Source organism: Homalodisca vitripennis, chromosome 5 (genome assembly GCF_021130785.1).
Source record: "Homalodisca vitripennis isolate AUS2020 chromosome 5, UT_GWSS_2.1, whole genome shotgun sequence".
Taxonomy (NCBI): domain Eukaryota; kingdom Metazoa; phylum Arthropoda; class Insecta; order Hemiptera; family Cicadellidae; genus Homalodisca; species Homalodisca vitripennis.
In genome coordinates, this window is record NC_060211.1 from 149297215 (window position 1) to 149316594 (window position 19380).

General features: G+C 31.9%; 1 protein-coding gene across 1 annotated transcript; it reads right to left on the minus strand.

Moving 5' to 3' along the window:
* Positions 1 to 1461: 1461 nt before the first annotated feature.
* LOC124363656 lies at positions 1462 to 9210 on the minus strand. The gene is made up of 6 exons (XM_046818917.1): positions 9091 to 9210; positions 8162 to 8351; positions 5724 to 5853; positions 5430 to 5542; positions 2433 to 2522; positions 1462 to 1632 (listed from the first exon to the last, which is right to left on the minus strand). The coding sequence occupies exons 1-6, from the start codon at positions 9156 to 9158 to the stop codon at positions 1462 to 1464; spliced, it is 762 nt and encodes a 253-aa protein (XP_046674873.1). The 5' UTR covers positions 9159 to 9210.
* Positions 9211 to 19380: the final 10170 nt, after the last annotated feature.

Sequence of the window (19380 nt, forward strand, 5' to 3'; positions counted from 1 at the left end):
AAAATGTTATGTTTTTAGTGGATTTGTAAAAATCACTCTGTGTGTTAACATACATTAGTGACAGACATTTGTAAAGTTCCTGAAAAGTTAATAAATAATTTACGCAGATAGTTTTCGCAACATTGTCTATAGTATAGTGTAGTAGATAAAGTAGTGTACCCGGTTATTTAGTCACACAACAATCCAGCACTTTCTAAGGTGAGTAAATCATTTCCATATAGATACGGATTTTATCACATAATATCCTGTTACAATCTTTGCCATTTCTTAAATGGTATTTGTATATTCTTGCGAGTATTAAATCTTTTTTTTTATCTACTTAATTTTATAGAAGAATTGACATCATTAATAAGCCACCTAAACATTTTATATTAGAAAGTTATGCGTATTTGGGTTTGTTATAAAGTGGACTATTCACTTTTCGTTGGTTTATTTTATAAGCAAACATGAAGAAAAGCCGCAATTCCAAATTAAATTAAGTGTAAGTTGTTTCTCTATCATGTATGTTATGTTTTATTAAACATTTTTGATAACTGAAAAAGATTTAAACAGGATACTCCTCCCTCTCCCCCTTATTCAAACTAACAATACACAAAAAGGGGAAGGATGAATGTTTCCGACGGATGTGTCCGATTGTGTTGAACTTCCGGATTCTGTACCGAGATTCAGTTACAGTAGCCAGATGTAACCCGCGTTCGATGCAGAAACATTTATTGCACATTTCAAACCTCTATTAGCTCTTTCGTTTGGAATGTGACCAATGCCATAGAAACCTTCACCAGTATTACGTAATATATACATTACTTTATATTTAGTTAAATAATTCTTCAATAGAAATCTTGGTTGGCAATCTAGAGTAATATTTATTTCTGTGCTGATTTCTGATTGTTTAAAACATACATAATCTTGTATAAACTTTGTGACTAACTAAAAATGAGTTATTTGGAATAAAATTTTATATTGGTATTGCAAGTGTGTACTTCATTCATTCATTTCATTTTAATTTGTTTATCTCATTTACAAATAGTACAATTATAGTAATAATAATACACACGAGAAGGTACCCACATGGGCAAAAGCCTGTGTGTGAGAACCGAGTCCATCTTCACTCGAGTTCGCAATCACAAATAGTACAACTAATATAAAATGTAAAGTTTTGAACAAAATTAAAATTGTTTGATTTAAAGATAAATAAAAATAAACTAATTGTAATGTACTGTGTTTGGACGCATATTAACTACATTCAAGCAACTTGAATACAAAGTACAAGTACATTACAACAAGTACAAACATACAAACGTTACAAGTACATGTAACTTTGTACATTTGTACAAAGTTTGGAATAAAATATTTCTTTCTTCTTTCTTCTTCTTTAAACTAAGCAGAATGTAGTTGAATGTGTTGTTTCATTTATTAACTTAAGTCTGAGGAATCTTCAATTTTATCAACTATAATTAACGTCTAATAATCTGTTATTGATAGCACGAAAAAAATATATTTAGTTGTCTTTAATGAATTTTCTAAGAGGTTTTTAACTTTAGAAGCACTTGTTTTAGAGGTAGAGTTCTCGCCAATACTAGACGTCTGGAACTGTATGATGATGGCCAAGTAGGTAGTAACTGCGCTGGCTACCTGGAACAAACCAATGATACGTTTGTGAGCAAATCAAGCTGACTGTTAAACTCCATAGAACACGTGCCCTCTAATCTGTAATTTCTCACTGACATCGGTGTATATTGATTATAGATCTTACTCCTGTCCCATGATTGTCCATCTTTTAGTTATCGGCTTAAATAATCCATGATTCTAATTACGTAGTTAATTATAAGTAATACACAATTTTACAAGTTTTATATATATAAAAAATGAATGTTGTGTGTTTGTCCTTTATAGACTCAGAAACTATTTGACCGATCATTATAAAAATGTGTGTGTGTATTTATTTTTCCACTTAGAAGGTTTATATGTTATGCCCATGTATGTAACTTATCACCAGGCGGCGCTACAAAATATAAAAGTTATCAACGCGCCTGCACGTTATAAACTGCAATTATGAGACAGTTACGTATATTAAATAGCCAAACACTATTTGAAGGTACTAGGTTTTAAAGTATATTTGTCTTTAAAATAAGTCTCTGGTAGAACTTAAAAGCTTGAGTGTTATACCACTTTATAATAAAGTACAAGTACGTGTACAACGGCTATAAACATACATTTTTGGCAAATTTTCTTGATCGTGGCAAAAGATACAATCTACATCAGCGTAGGAAATATAATTCACTTGAACCGGAAGTGCGTACCCACGGGCAAAGCTTACGAATAGCGTGTGAAACCGCGGGAAACAGCTAGTATTTAATAATACATAGTTGAAAAAGTCAAGAAAACAATAAAAGTATTTCACTATGGATACTTTTATTCAACGTTGAACTTACAGACACAATGATGGATGTGTGAAGGTTGAACAGACCACAAGCGGAGAACTCGATGTCTCTGTTGAACAATTCCTGAGCGAAATTTTCCAGCTATAAATTTAGTTAATATTAGTTTAAATAATGGTGAGTATAAAAATTACTGCTAATTCTGAAATAATATATTTGAATTTTTTCTCTAATAGTATGTGCTAATGTTAATAATACCAATAAATTTGACATAGTTGTGTACTTGAAAACTAAAATATCTTTAAAAACGTGTTTAATATTTAATATCCTTTTATATTAAGAAGGTCAGGAAAACCTTTATATGTAATAATTGCACCAAACTGTATCAAAGACGAAAATTTACAGAAGCATAGTAAACTTTTCAAAATCCGTAAAAATTTAAAATTGCTTTTAGAATTTGGAAAATAATTTAAAATGCTTAAATTCATGAATGAATGGATTTAGACTTTGGGAAAATGTAAATAATGTGCTTTGAACTGTATGGTACTCATACAGAGCTTTGTATGAGCTGTCTCATCTTAAGAATAATTTTATGGTCAACATCTAAGGGTAGTAAAGTAACTCATGTTGGCTAATATCGAGAATTAAAATAAAAAATAAAACGGATTTCTTAGTTAACATTGATTGTTTGATTGCGTTTATTCACATATTTTCACAAATGAGTATAAACTATTTTCACTGGAATTTATTCCAACATAGGCATTAGCACAAACTAATTCTTATTAACCTGCTTTGCACGTGTTGATATGGAAATTAGGATTATAAAAATATGGCCGAATACTATTAGTTTATTGATTATTTATTTTTTTATTGAAATATGACCTAAAGTGATTTTTCATTACGTCGCAGTTAAATTTATTAAAGAGATTATTTGGTCCTGTTTCTAAGTGACATTTTATATTAAAACACAGATTATTTGTTATACAGAATTAATTTACTAAATATAGTTTTATACTGCTTTAAAAGGTGACATTTATTATTATGCCGTTGATATTTTTAATGAATTTCTCATAAATAAAGGAAAATAACGTGCCTATATATAAAGCAAAGATTAATATAACAGTGAGATAAAAGAATTTCAAGCAAGCTGATATCGAAGAAGATTTAAAAAAAGGCTTGTTTGAACCTAATCCCAGAAGGTCACAGGTGTTACAGACTTGTTGGTGCCATATTTACTTGTGTGTACTTATATCACCTGTTAAGAGTATTGAAGTATTGATTGAAGTTTTTTCTCATTTCTTACTACCGTACTGACATAAATAGAGAGTTAATTTAAAATTAGTCATTTCTAACTAAACAGAAAAGTTTGCGATAAATCTTGTTTGTGCAATAATGTCCTTTTAAAACTGTTATCCAGAGGAACCACACTGGTCTACACAAATGGTGTCAGTAGGTTTTAATAGCTTTCTTATGGATGATATCCGAATGCTCCTTTATTTCTAAAGAGGACTCTATTTAAACAGAGGTTATAGACGGATAATCATTGTGAGGATATTGTTTCATCAATCAGAATTTAAATTTTTATAATTATGGAACATTACCCTTAACGAACAAATCTGAAAATAATTAGCAATTAAACTGTAATTTACTTACCTCTTTAAATAATAGTTTTCCCCATTTTATTTCCTAACATTTTGCTTACCACAACGACTGTATTTTTTGCCTGGAACATATAATATATACTAGTAATAATAAAACCACAAGTAGACTTACATGCATAAACTATATATAATACGTCAATAAAAGTGTAATAATTTGATATTGTTAAGAAAAAGTCCTAAATATTTTGAAACAAAATATATAACAAAAATCTTGTGGATAAGATATATTTTTATTTTAATACGATCTATTAACAAATATGTTGTATTCAAATTAAAATCACACGTTTTTATTTAAATTTAAACTTGAAGTATTTCAAATGTAAGCATATTTCATTCAAACTTAGACAGTAACATATATCATTAAATGTTTTTTTACATACACAATAATGAAGAACTCATATCTTATTTATACTAAAAGGTAATTGTTTTAGTTCCTAATTTGATACACTTGTTCTAAATTATCTAATTGAACTGTGGAAGGATAATCTGGTAGAAATCCGTTTTAAGGAGTTAAAATTGTTAATATTTCATGGTAACCCAATGCATGTTAAGAAACCAATTTTATCTTGTCTCTTTGATGAAGAACGATGGTTATTTTGATTTTAAGCTGAACCAATATTGGAAAAACATTTGCAAGACAACATATAAATTACATTCTTTGAGTTACAGTTAATGATATTCAAATGTAGAACAAAAAGCTAAAAAGTGTTATTACCATAGGAATTTTGAATTTGTACTGGCTATAATTGTGAATGTTATCAAAATTAGGGGCATTACTAAATATGTGGGATTTAAAACAGATTGTGTGTCGAATGAGATGATTCAAAAATGTTGTAACAATTTGTAATATATTGTTATTTATTTGTAGCCTAGGAAGTACTGTTCAAAACACTACTAAATACTAATAATATATAATAATACTAAATACATAAATGTTCTTTGTGATACTGGTGACTGTATTTTTATGCTTGTGAATTTGATACAAAACATTTGCTATGGTATTTCAAAGCAATAAGTGCAGATAATGGTTTTAATACAATTATGATAATCCGAGTTGTTTGAACAGAACTGTTTGGTTAACTGGATTGATTAGTGTTTTGATATAAACTTTTTTAATTTAATAGAACGTTTTTAATGAATATAACTAAGCAATATAGTATTTATGTATAATGTTTTCATACATTTTTATGTACAATTGTAAACAAAATAATGTTTAATGTCCCACCTCAATCACAGCCTGTGCACAAGGCCACACCAAGAGGTAAAGTTCACCCAAATAGAACAATATCCAGTTTATAATCAGTAAGGTGTAGTAGACATTATCAATATTCAACGAAAAGAACAGAAAGAAGATATACGGGTAGAAGACAAGATGGGCGAAGATAAACACCATCAGTGCCACCATCTGACAGCCATAGACAACGTTTATATCATAGACTATACAGCACAGACTCCAGTGTGTCTCACTGAGGCCTGGTATAGTCAGCGACATCACTGGAGGATCTGAAATAAACATTCGTACAAGTTTAATATTATTATCCCGTTCGTTAATAATTCGGAAAGTAAATTAATGTAAACACATTTTAAAATTTTGTTTGGTCAACAAATGGTACTTACTAACGAGTAAAAAACAACGAAATGCAAAAGCCTTACTAGGAAATGCCTCAACACAAGGGAGTGGCACAGTCCACAAGAGTTGCTTTGTCCGAGACCTCATCACCAATTCTTCCTACTCGTTGATTAATTAGCTGGAACCTGTCCTTTACACTGAGTACCAACTCCATCACCTCTATCAGTCCACACATTATCACTATCTGTAACATTTTAGCGTGCAATAGAAAAGGTATATATTCTGTAGGGTTTCAATGTACTAAACATTGCTTGGATCATATCCTCATCACCAATTCTTCTAGTCATTGATTGAATATCTGGATCCGGGATATTTATAAAGCGTACTAAATCCATCACTTCTACCAGCTTACTAATTTAAGGATACGGTATGTATGTTTTAAGTGTATTGTGAGTCTATAAAAGGCATAATTCACAAACAAATTGCCTTAAGAATCTTCAATAATTCACTGGAACTGTTCCAGGAGCGCAAATCCATCAATTCTACCACTCCACCTAATAATTAAATCTGTATCATTTCTAACTTATAATAGAATAATATATAGGAGTTAGGTTTGCACAAAAGTGGCTTGAAATACCTTTAAATCTCCAATTTCAGAAGAGCCAAAATGTGGTAGTCTATCTGCACAATAATCTTGAATTTTCTTACTCAGGAGTGTACGCCAATGGTTATTTATAAACCCGTTTTTATTCTATATATATATATATAGAATAATACTATATATAATACTACATAATACTATATATAGAATAATACATATATATATATAATTACTGGTTACACTAACCAGAACTCACCGTAAGATTGATTTAAATACTAATTTTTATCGCAATTGCTAAGAAGTTTTAAACAGTTATTCAAGACAAACTTTTTTTTCAAGGAATTTTAAGTATACATAGACTATCTAATAATTTCTAGACTAAAGTCAGTCGAGTTTCAAATCTTCCAGGAATAGATTTCAATTACTTCTTAGCTCTCTATATTTGTAATGCATTGTTCGGTTATCCTTGATCAAACCAATAATTTCATCAACAACATATCGTATTACATTTATTCGCTACCTTATTGCACATTAACAGCAACATTGATATTATCATTCAAATCACAATTACTTATACATGCAATTTATGACCTTATATTAATCTTCACAATTAAATTATTTTCATTTTTTATTTATTCACTCAAAAGCTTCTACCGTAATTAATAGTTATTCTATATTTCAATGGGTTAATAGGTGTTTACTAATTTATAGTATTTGCAAGTATCTAATATCAGCAAGTTAAGTAAGATTATGTCTTCCTTTATGGATAAAAGTTGTTTTATTGTAACTGCGTATAAATCCATATAGATTATGTGGCAAAGCGTAATTTTAATATAATATTTTAAATTTTCAATTGATATAGTATTTCGTTTTAAGAGAAATTGTCTACGTTAGTACAGTAGTAATTTTCATTGATAATGTATTATTTAAAAGTACTTTGAAAATAAAAGTACCACTCGATTGTATTAGTCCTGATAGGATGTGAACTGGTCAATTAATCTGAAATCCTTCGAACAATTCAACTCAACTGTATGAGAAATCTGTGTGTTTTCTTACCACATAAATTTCATTGGATGAATTAATACATATAGAACCCTACCAATAAGGCAAACAGTTGGCCTAGCCTATTATTTACCTCTTGTACGTAATTTAATAAAGAGTGAAGTTATTTAAACAAATAAAATTCATTTTGTGCTATTATAAACTGCTACATGATGAAAGGCTGATGAATAATTGTTTTTACTGTAATAAAAATTTGAGATTCGTAATTTTTTAACTCACTACATTTAATTAAATATATTTGTAGTTAGATATTTTGGGAACTAGTAAAACTTAATTACTTTAACCTTTAGATTAAGATTACTATAACTTTTGTAAAACTATGGAAATAAATAAGCAACGTCATCCTCATACAATGAATGTGATGATACATTTCATTACTAGCCTCGAAATTGAAATATTGCGGCGTGAAATTGCATTAAACCGTGCGGTGAAGCCGAGTATGGAACATGCTATCGAGTCCTTTAGTAGAGCTGTCAAGACGAGTATTGAACGATACTTCAAATAACACCCATAATTTTTCAACAAATTACCTGACATTTCACGGTTAGTAATGATTCTTACATTAGGAAACTTAGCACTATATTATAAATAATTCTGTCTGATCATATGACTGTCAAACAAAATAACAGAACACACTCAATTTTATTCGGGTAATGTTTGGGAGAGGTCATCAGCTGAAAGATATGAGGGTATATCTGTGTAAATGAGGGAACAGATATGAGGGTATATCGTGAGTGTAACGAAGATTTCATATGTGCTGGAAAGGAGCTCATTACCGTACAGAGTGATGAGAATGTTATTATCAATAATTACTTATCACATTTAAACGCAATTTTCGATCAGATAAAAACATTACTAATAATAGCATCAATTCACTAATATTACTTACCTTGAAGGATACAGATATAGCATAGATCGTGACTATATTGAAGTGTTCTATTACATCATAGGTGACAATGATGCAGCAGTATACTAGAGCCACATATGACATAACACGTGTGTTGTGTGATGGACCTTTTCTATGCAGTTGGAAATCTATCTCTTTAAGTCGCTCCAGGAGGAGAATCTTCTTGGAAGACCTTAAAGAGAGTACATCACATATAATTGTTACTCAGCAATGTGCAAGAGAGTTGTGGGATAGCAAGAGTGTTGGGTGTTGGAACTTTTCTCTGAAGCTGCAAATATATCACCTCAAGTCGGTCGTGTGGAATTCTCATGGAATACCTTCTAGAGGTAATATTAACCAGACATTTACTCTATTAGTACTAAGATACTCTAGTAGTGAGTTATGTTAGTTTGCTAACCAACTAGCAAAATATTAAAAATTTTAAATGTTCACCATACATTGTATATTTGATTTACGTGTGTTACTGTTTTACCTTTAAATAGATTAAATGTTATTATATAATATTCTCACAATGAAAAGAAACTATGTATAGGTTGCATATCTAATATTAACATTCCATTGCTTGATACGTAGCACTTGGGAGGAAGAACTGAATCATTGATGAGTGATGAGTAATATCACAATTTTTGGGTTATGTCATAATATCTTCTAACTATTGCCATTAATAACACATAGAAACATTTATACTCAATTAAAATTGTTTAATATCATTATCTTAACGTACAGAACTATCTCCAGTCGATAAAATCTAAATTATACTAAACAATTACATGGTATTATTAATTTTCTTACGGATTATTTCTTAGCACTTTGATAAAGATATAGCCCTATTTACAATCTAAAAGGTAATATTCAGATTTGTTGTAGAAACCTATTAACCAAAAATGTTGGGACATTTTAAACAAACATACCTGAGCAAGGCAACAGAAAGACATGCGATGGCTCCCAGGAAAGTAGAGAGGGAACTGCATACTGACATTATCAGCGAAATCGTCGTCAAGTACCTTTTTTGTCCTGCAATCTTAAACAAAAACTAAAGTTCATAAAATGTTACTATTTTATTTTACTATAAAAATACAAGTGCAAGAAATGGTATTGATTAAGACAATGACAATGAAAATAGTGAAACTACATAATTAATCAATTCATACACAATCAATATGTAAAATAAGTCAGTCGCTCAATAATTTGTAGTTAGAGGTTAAATCCGACGCGAAAATCGATTACAGATTCACCGTCTAAACTGTCTTAACCTAACCTGACACGCCACCCTGCCCTGCACCCAGGGCACCATAGCCATCCTTGTACGAATACCATTTACTCGGAACGTCAGGTTTAGTGCTAAGTGGGTTGCATCGACTTTCCCAGCGACCCTCATGAAGGCGCTTAAGTAGATTTATAGGCTAATATAGTCACATAGAACACAGATTTTAATGGTTACTCTCTTTATTGAATAATATTACTATTTTAAGCCTGTTTTAGTATATGCAGCAAATTTAAAACAAGTATATATATATATATATATATATATATATATATATATATATATATATATATATATATATATATATATATATATATATATATATATATATGTAAACGAATGTTTGTGTGCTTGTCATTTATGGAATCGTGAACTATTTGACCGATCAATATGAAAATTTGTATGTTAATGTATTTTTCGACGGAAAAGGTTTATATGCTATCCCCATTGATGTTTCTCACCACCAGGCGGCGCTGCAAAAGTTAAAAGTTTTTAAAGCACCTGCACACTATAAACTGTGATTACGAAACAGTTACGTATAGACCCTATTAAATAGTGAAAAAACTATTCGAAGGCGCTAAGCTTTTATGTATATTTGTCTTCAAAGTACATTTCTGGTTGAGCTTAAAGCTTGAGTGTTAGACCACTTTATAATATAGTGCATGTACGTAGACAATGGCTATAAACATACACTTTTAACAGATTTTCTTGATCGTGGCAACAATACAAACTCTATATCGTCGTTGGAAATATGATTCACTTGAACCAGAAGTGCACATACACGGGCAAAGCTTACGAAAAGCGTGCGAAGTCGCGGGAAATAGCTAGTAAGTAATAAAATATATAAGCAGTCTTTGTATTTTATAACTAGCGTTATTAAATCATATCACCATGGCATTTTGCCTAAACATACTCTTTTCGAGCTTATACTTAGTCAGTTTAATATTTGTTTCATCAGTTTATAAAACGCTTTTTTGCACCTACGTAGCACAAAATATAAGCGAATTCCTTTTTTTTAATTTAATGTGAAACTCACAATTAAAACGTTACAAGTTTTTTTTCTGAGTATTTCATATGTATAACACATTAATTTTTAGTTGTAGAGCGTTGATTTAAATTATTATTCACGATTAAAAATATTAATGTCACTGTATTATTCTAAACTGGGGCCAAAATATAAAGAAATTCGTACATTGAATTTATTTCCCTACGACACACCGATTTTGAGTTTGAAAACACCTGCTTTAGAGCAGCGCTCACGTGTAGGCTTACATTGTGAGGTAGAGTACTGAGACGCGAGCAATTACATAGGAGGCTTTTCCTCTTACATGTTTCTTACTATAAAATCGCATGTGAGACAACACAATGTAATAATTGGCTACTATTATTTAAGATGAAAAGTGATTTAAGATAAATAGATTTCAAGGTAACCAACAAACAATTAACGTAGGCCAAATTTTTAGATTGAATGTGCCTACGTTTGTGTGGTAATAGATTAAAAAAATAACTGAACTCTCTGTACTGAAAGATGTTTTAAAATTGCTATTGTTATAATACTGAATCAAAACAATTCTCGCGTTTCTGACTACACCTAGGTGGAAAATTTCTCAAGCTTTTGGACTTTGAGTATAAGGAATTAGCTAGTGATGTTTTATAAGGTTTATTAAAAAAATAACATTCATACTGGTATTATGTAATCAAAAATAGAACAGTTAAAAAATAGTTTTAAGAATATACTCTAAAACGTTTAGGTCCTACATTAATAATCATTTTAATGTTCAAAAATAGTGAAGAAATAAATTTGTTTCTATAGCAAAAACATTAAATTCCAAATATTCATTGTTCACTATTTCCGTGGAAACTTATCTTTATTAAAAAAGACTTGAGGTGGCCGGTCAAGTTTTATAGAGCTGTATTCGTATTCAACAAACAAAGCGCAAACTTAAAGGTAAACCTAAGGAAAGAACTGCAAGGAGGGCAACTTTAAGAGGGCTTTGTCATCTCTTGGTACCAAAATCAGAAAAAGAGGCCAAAGTCACCGGTACCAGAAAGTTACTTTTCGAAAGAGTAAGTCACAAAATCGAGGCTCCGTAGAAGATTTTCAGTAGTATCTGAGAGAAGCAGCTACTGGTCAGTGTCTCCTCTATTGGAGGTTAGTAATACAGAAAGAGAAAGTTTCGAGCACAAGAAACCCTCAGGCACTTCTTCCTAGGTTCAGCTTCTACCTGAATTTCAAGTTAAAAAAGGAAGAATTCAAATACCGTCTTCGAGAGTTTCTTTCTAAGAGTTTCCAGGGAAGCGTTCAAAAGGATCTTCAAATTAACTACTGTTTGGAAGATTGCCTCTTCGGGACAAAAGAGATTCAGGGGTTCGTCCGCAGCTTGTGGACATTACTGCAATGTGGGGATGTGTGTTCGAGTAACGATCCTGGGAGCGGTATTCATTGCACAAGATAGACAGGATGACCGCTACACTACGTCGCGTTGGTCGGAGCGGCGTAGACACGGGGGGTAAAACACCCCCCAATACTACCCCTGGATTTTATCTACCTCAAATTCTGTGTGAAGTTTCGTGTGACGATTAAAAAAATTATTTTATTAATTCTTAATTTATTTGCATCAGAGTAAATTAATACAAAACTCCCTGGTCCCTACAACATATGGTTCTATGCTACTGTAAAAATCCCAAAAGTAAAATTAAATTCTAATATAAAAATCTGAAATCAACACAATTATTTTTATGAGACAATCAGTCTAAGTTGTTTACACTAGACCAAAGGAATACACGAGTCACTTCTATTCCGAAAGCGGGTTTTTATCAATCTGTTTAATAAGATCTTATTTGAGGTATTTAAAATTGTTAATAATTACACACTCTGCAGAGCTCAAAGTGACAATAATTACTGTTTAAAGTAAGGTTTACTCTTAGTAAAAGTATGAAATAAACTGAAGGACACTTAACTTTAAAATGAAGATACTAATTTTTACAAAATAGGAAATAATTTTCTCAGATTAGCTAAGGATCCCTCATATAATTTTGAGAAATAAGAATTATGCTGTGTATACACCATTATAACTTTAGAATTAAGTAGTATTTCATGTAGCTGGACTAATTTATGGATGAATAAATACTTGAACAATAAATATACTGAATAACCAATACTTTTCCCATATTCTTTTCACGTTACGTTCTTCTTATACGTTTATAACACTTTCCATATAAGAATTGTCATAACATTTCCTGATATTTGAAATTTTAGTATAGTGTCAAAATTTAGAGCAGACAACACAAGAGAAAAAGTTGGTTTTGACTTTAAGGAAGAAAGGGACAATGTATTCTTGTAACATACTGGTCTCAAAATCTAAACTACTATATAACATATCGAGCTTTACCTCTATTGTAGTGAACATCTCGTAAACCCAGCCACAAAGGACAACCCCTATAACAACCAATAGAAAGGCAGAGTACAATAGCCAGAGGTTAGAGTGTCGGGCGATCTCTCCCCTGAGGGGTAACCTAGCCAGAGAGACCGGCAACAGGCCTACCAACTGTAGAGTATGAAGGAGTATAGGTGAGAACACGTACATGACTAGGTACAGGTCACTGTGTATTCCTCGATAGATCAATGACAAGGCAAGTATTTTTCCACTTAGTCCGTGTACATCGCTTTACCAATCTTGACATTGTAGGAGTGTGTTTGCGAATCCATTTCGTTCACCAGGAACAATTCCACTGTTACGTTTGTTTGTTCCATATAGCTGTCATGTAAAGTACTTTATTAATGTTTCTTTATATTTCAGTTTTATAGAAAGGTTTAAGAATTATAGATGTTCGAAAAACGTGTGTAATGAAATCTTTCATACACCTTAAACCATTCAACAAGTTTCCTGACTCCATCAAGATGTGGAGGTTTCCGTGACACCTTTTGGCATTATAGCATTGGGAAGTAGATAGTAGCAGTGCCATGAATCATTCTAAATGCTTATAAAAGGTTCAAACATTGTATGAAGTTTTCTTCAGCCTTATTAAAATTCCATGTACGCTTCTATAAAGATTGTAATATATGAATGTATATGCACTTGCCTATGCTGGGAGTTTAGAAACGTGTGAAGGATCTTTCTTTCAGCAGTTAACGGTTAATTTGAAACATAGATCATGTGAATATCGTTACCGACATTGGATTGATAAATTGCTGTTACTATCTTTCTAAGCAAATGCCATTTAGCGGGTTTTGTGATCCTCTCAGCTAAAACTATGCCTTTTCGTTTTAGACATTTGTTCATTTTATGTGTTTATTGCAAATGTTATGGTCCAATGCTATCATATTTGGTGTACTAAAAAATATTTGAATAGTACAATGATGTTGCCCATGAAGTAAATAATAGCTTGCTAGAGAGCAAAATAAACGTCAGAATGTTAATAAATTTGGATTTCAAGACAAGTTGCAAATATTTTTATTGTTTGAATATTACTAGTTTTCTATGTGTAAGGTAAAAACTAAAATATTTATCATGATGTCTTTTATTAACTATAATTATATAATTTACTATAAATACCATACTTCATTTCGGAAAACATCGTCATTTCATTAAAATTCTTGTATATTAATGTAAAAAGATTCCTATATATTGAGAATATGCAATCCAAACGATAGTGTTTGTAATTCAATTACTTGATTCTAATAGAATGTTTGCACGTTATTACAACAGAATATTTGGGTACTGGCAGGATATCAATCATACGAGATGAGTTATCTGGTGAACCCAAAGTGTCCTATTCATGCTTTTAGCCTGTGATGGTTGATTGACGAACTTTATTTAGTCTAGTGCAATAAAATATTTTAGTAGAAATGTAAAATGTTCTATTAAAGTACGAACTTTGGTGATCTGAATAGACAATCTGGTATTGGCAGGAATGGGTTACATGAACAAATTAATAAAGTTCTTAGTTAAATCTTGCTCACAGAGCATAATGAATAGTTAAAAAGTAAAGTTAAAATTAGTTTGACTGACAGACTAGACTACGGTCTGCTCTAGACAAGTAAATAAATAAAAATAAATTAAGACTACATGTAATTAAGACAAGAGAAATTATCCAAAGGAGATAGGTTCGATTAACATATTGTAGGACTGCCAAACTCACTAGAGTAGCCTTCAATATTCAATCACCGCACTAGCTATGTCATCTACCAGCGAAGGGTTGTCACAAGGTCTTCAAAGTGTATGGGCACTGAAGAGTAAATTGAGTATAGTTACAAACAGAGTTTACTTGACAGCGTAGAGCGGAGGTTTGAGTACCCAAATAAATAAATGAAATTGGGGTCATCGGCACTAAAGCTGTAAGCAGATGTGAACTACGGTGGAAGGGAATGGCAAAAATCACGAACCTTGTAAGTGACCAATTCTTTAAGAGTTTTAAGGTTAGAGACTTCATACATAAGGGAAGCTCACCCACATAGTCAGCTTAGAAAATTCGTCTTATTGCGTTCAAAACATAGCGATATCTCCGTCCAAGCAGAGACAAGAAGAAAAACAGCTTCTCTTTGAAATCAGGTGTATGTTTACAGCCACAAAACTACATGTTATATAAATGTTGAAATATTATACACATTGCTACGGTCCTTATCTCATAAGATCCTTACGATCCCATACGTTCTTGGTCTGTTGAGATATTCTGGTAGCAGTAGGAATTGTATATGTGGTATGTGATGGTAGTCTTTTTTAATACAGCTTTATGTCTGCTATTGCAGTTTGGGTAGTGGTCTTATCCCTGACATCCAAGACACTGGTGTCGTCCTACCTAAATTTTTTAGTGAAACATACACCATAATCGTCCTCAACTATTTCTTTCTGGGAATAAAATGTTATAATATATACTTCATATTTGTATTCATTTTTATTCTATTAATGAATTTTATATAAAATGTGGGGTCAATCGTTAATTTGTTTTAGATATATTGTGCAGTTACTTAAGAATAAGACTTAAGAGTTAGATAAGATTTGAAATAGTACATCAGTGCAGCAATTTGAACGTTTATTCGTCAGATCATGTTAATCATTCACACACAGGTGCGCTCGTACAATCATATTTTGTTTACGTAAATTATTGACGATCAAAATATTTCCATACTACACTTAGAGTGCTAATCCGGTAATTCTACGGAACAACGAAACTTCGAAGAATGCTAATCCCGTAGTTTTATGTGGTTGTCATTTCAATTGGTATTATATTATATTGTCCGTATTTAAACGGGTTTTGCCTACTCTACAATGTTATTTAGGTTTTTAGTAACACAATTCACCGCTATAAAGCGTCAGATGTATTGAATGAGCTTGATGACAAAGCAACTTCGGTCGCTTTGTTTACGTGCCGCTGACGTGACGTTCGTTGCAGCCGGCAGTCGATCTCGCAATGGCTTCTCGCATCTTGAACGACGTTGAGATCAGTTGTGTATTAGATGAAGATAGTTTTATTGGTGTTGATTTTATCAAAGGGCTTTGTGCAGATCTAGCAACCAGCGAGATGGAAAATCCACGGCCGAATAGTAATGGCAGCAGTGGAACTCAGCTCAGCCGACTTTCCACGGGTAAACATTTTCTGGAAAAAATTCCAGTGCCACCAGGGAAGACCAAAATGCAAAGGATGTGCAAGGTTTGCTCAGAAAAGGGTTCCAGAGAGTGCGGAAAGGCCAAAAGGAAAGACACTTGTTATTGGTGTTGAGTGTAAAATCCCACTGTGCAAAAACATGTTTTAATGTGTACCACACAAAAAACTACAAGACAAACATGACTTGTATTATTCAAAGGACAGTTTATATTTGTAAATGGGTCATTGTAAATAATTGTATATATGCTTAGTTTAGTTTGTTGGATACAAAAACTGTCTCAAAAAATATTTGTTTTTTCAAAACATTTTTTATGTGTAGGTTTTGGAAAAAACACTAACAATCCCACTTTACAAGAAAGAAGAAAGTAAGCTGAATTAAGGCATGTAAATATTTTTCTTATACCTTAAATACTTTTTTTAATAAATTTTTGAAAACCACCAAAAACGCCCAGCATTCTATAGAGTTACATGTTATTTAGAGCCAGGACTCAAAGTGTTAACGAATGGGAAAGAAAATAGCAATAATCAGTAGAATTTTAAATAAAACGTGCTATCTGCTGGTTAGTGATGATAGGTGTCATGCTCTTCATACTGACAACCATGGGTTAACAATTTTACTGAATTCAACGTTGTTACATCGGGTTAGTATCTCGATCTATACAGACAATCAGAACTAGTTTTATATAGCATCAGGTTGATTTAAGTAACCCCAGGGTCCCTCACTTTTCAGTCGATTACGTGACCACTACACCACAGACCTCTCACATTTTGTGATAAATTATTCGTATTTATCTAATACTTTTCTAAACATTCTCTCAAAAATTGCAGAATTTGTTTTGGGTATGCTCCATTTTAATTGCTGTATCAACCTGCTTCAGTGAAAAATTGCACTGAACTATTTATATGATACAATTTAATCTTATTGTAGCCAACTATTATTGTAAGTATTGCAATTGTTATGGCTATTATACGAATTCTCTTGACTTAACGTTCGATTAAGACAACAAATTAAACATTATTTTATGATCATATTTTTACTGTGAATCAATTATCCACTGTAAAAAGTAAGTTTAAGTGATATGTCAACATATCAATTTGTATTTCGACGTGTTTTAACTCTAAACTAAACATTCCTAATTGCTTTATTGTTTAAGGCGTGTTAAAATTTCTGGGACTTATTTCGATATAAATTATATAGAAGCACTCTAAGGAACACCATCTAGCGCACTAAGTTTAGAGTCTCGGCCAGAGAAGACAACCCGAGACCAGAGAGTAATCCCACGTTAATATTCATGGAACCTGATGAACTGAAAGCGTGCGATTCATAAACTCCGGAGAAGCTGTTAAGGCTGTTAAATGCTGTATAATGTATTTCTGAACTTTTATTCTATGTTGTAAGTCCTTATTACAAATTTATTTACAAATTATAAGAGCTGAAAGATCCATTCCAAGTTACAACGTTTGCTATGATAAAGAAACGTTGTAAACAATATTTCATAATACAGTAACGATTTTGTTCTTCCAACTAGTTACAAAAAAGCGTAAGCAGAAAGATCAAAGATTTTCTTATAAATCGGACAGCATGACTTATTGCCATCTTTTTTCATTGTAAAATACTCCATCTCAACTTAAACTATTTTTGGCCCACGATTATCGTTATTTTTGTTTCAACCATTGTTATAACAAAGTTGTTATTGTTTAGGATGAGGCAGGATATAACGTCGAAATCTGGGACGTTCAGAACAAGTATTATGATGGTAAAAGATTAAGACTCTTTTTTTCATAAAATGTGGTCTATTTAGGATTCCGTGACTAGAAAATGCTCATATGTGTATGTTTATGTTCGTGCATTTTTTATTGGAATTTGTTGTGACCCAGCGAGTGACAATGGTATGCGGATGTACTATTTCAATACCCTAATAAAAGTTTCATATATTAACTAAATTAAAACATTTAATTATGGAAAAAACAACAATTAATAAGAAACACAACAATGATTCTGATTTAGTTTTACCGTTTATAGGGTGATAAAATATTTGAAAAATTTTATAAAATATGTCTTCTCAATCAAATCTCATTGTAAACAGTACAAGAGATAAATTGGATGATTTTTTAAACATTTTACTCGTACATGTAAGTAATTTTGAATATATTTGAAGAATGCCGTAGTCTTCTAAATGCATTTCGTATAGCTTTAGCACGTTTGAATGATTGTCTTAAACATTGAAATTAACTTGTAAATTTTGTTATTGTAATATTACGGGCTAATAATCACATTCTGTTTATAAGACTTTCAACTAGTTCTTGGTAACATGATGATACTGGCCTGTTAGCTGCTACTCACCAGTTTAGCGAAACTTACACCCTGCATGTACGTGTAAACAGATGCTATCAGTGCGTTGGTCACCAGCAGCGCCATTAGCTTCGTACACCAAGTGCTTGCTAAGTGCATTATAAACAGTGCGCACTTAGTGTAATGAGAAAGTGTAACGCGGCGGAGTGTTTCTTGTGAGACGTTTATCACAGCAAGTCTGCGTCTTGTAGACTAGTTTCAGATAATTGAGGTTAATTGTTTACAGATAATATATAATATTTACCAAAAAGCTAGGAAAGAATTATTAGCAACGTATTCATAAAAATTAATGTGTTTTGAAAGGAATGACAGTTTTTTTCATTTTTACTTGATGTACTTATGCAAATTATACTTTCTCATATAAATTTAATAATTTTGGAGGCGGATACGAGGATAAGAATATCGTTTCCATGATATCAGAAATGCTATTATACATCGGGAAAATGTGTGCACAATGAGTAATAGTTATTTACAGTTAAATTATATAGAACTTGTGTTTGTAAATAAATGAGCACTGAGATACCCCAAAGGTTTTACTATAGCATCAAATAACATTTTATCATTAATAGTGTTATTTAGCAACTACGATGTGACTAATCGCATCGGCTTAAGTCCGCAATACCCAATCATATCTGCATTTCATTAAAAATCATCTCCCTTCTGAAAATATCACTTTCCAGATGGGTTCGCCAGTTCAGGACCCTATCTAGGATTACGCCCTGGTACTTTACCTTGGACTGAGCCTTTTCAGTAAGAATGGACCAATATTGTCCATCTTACGCCTCCTAGAAAAGGCAACCACGGCCTGCACAGCAGGAGAAGGAGAACACCCAACCTCCGCTACAATCAAAGCGGTCACACTCCGTCTCCCCCAGGAGCTTTATGTGGATTAAACGAGTTAACCACCCACTCAATCCTTCTGAAGGTTACTACATGACACGCCAAACTCCACTGTGAGTGAATGGGCATCCCACAGGT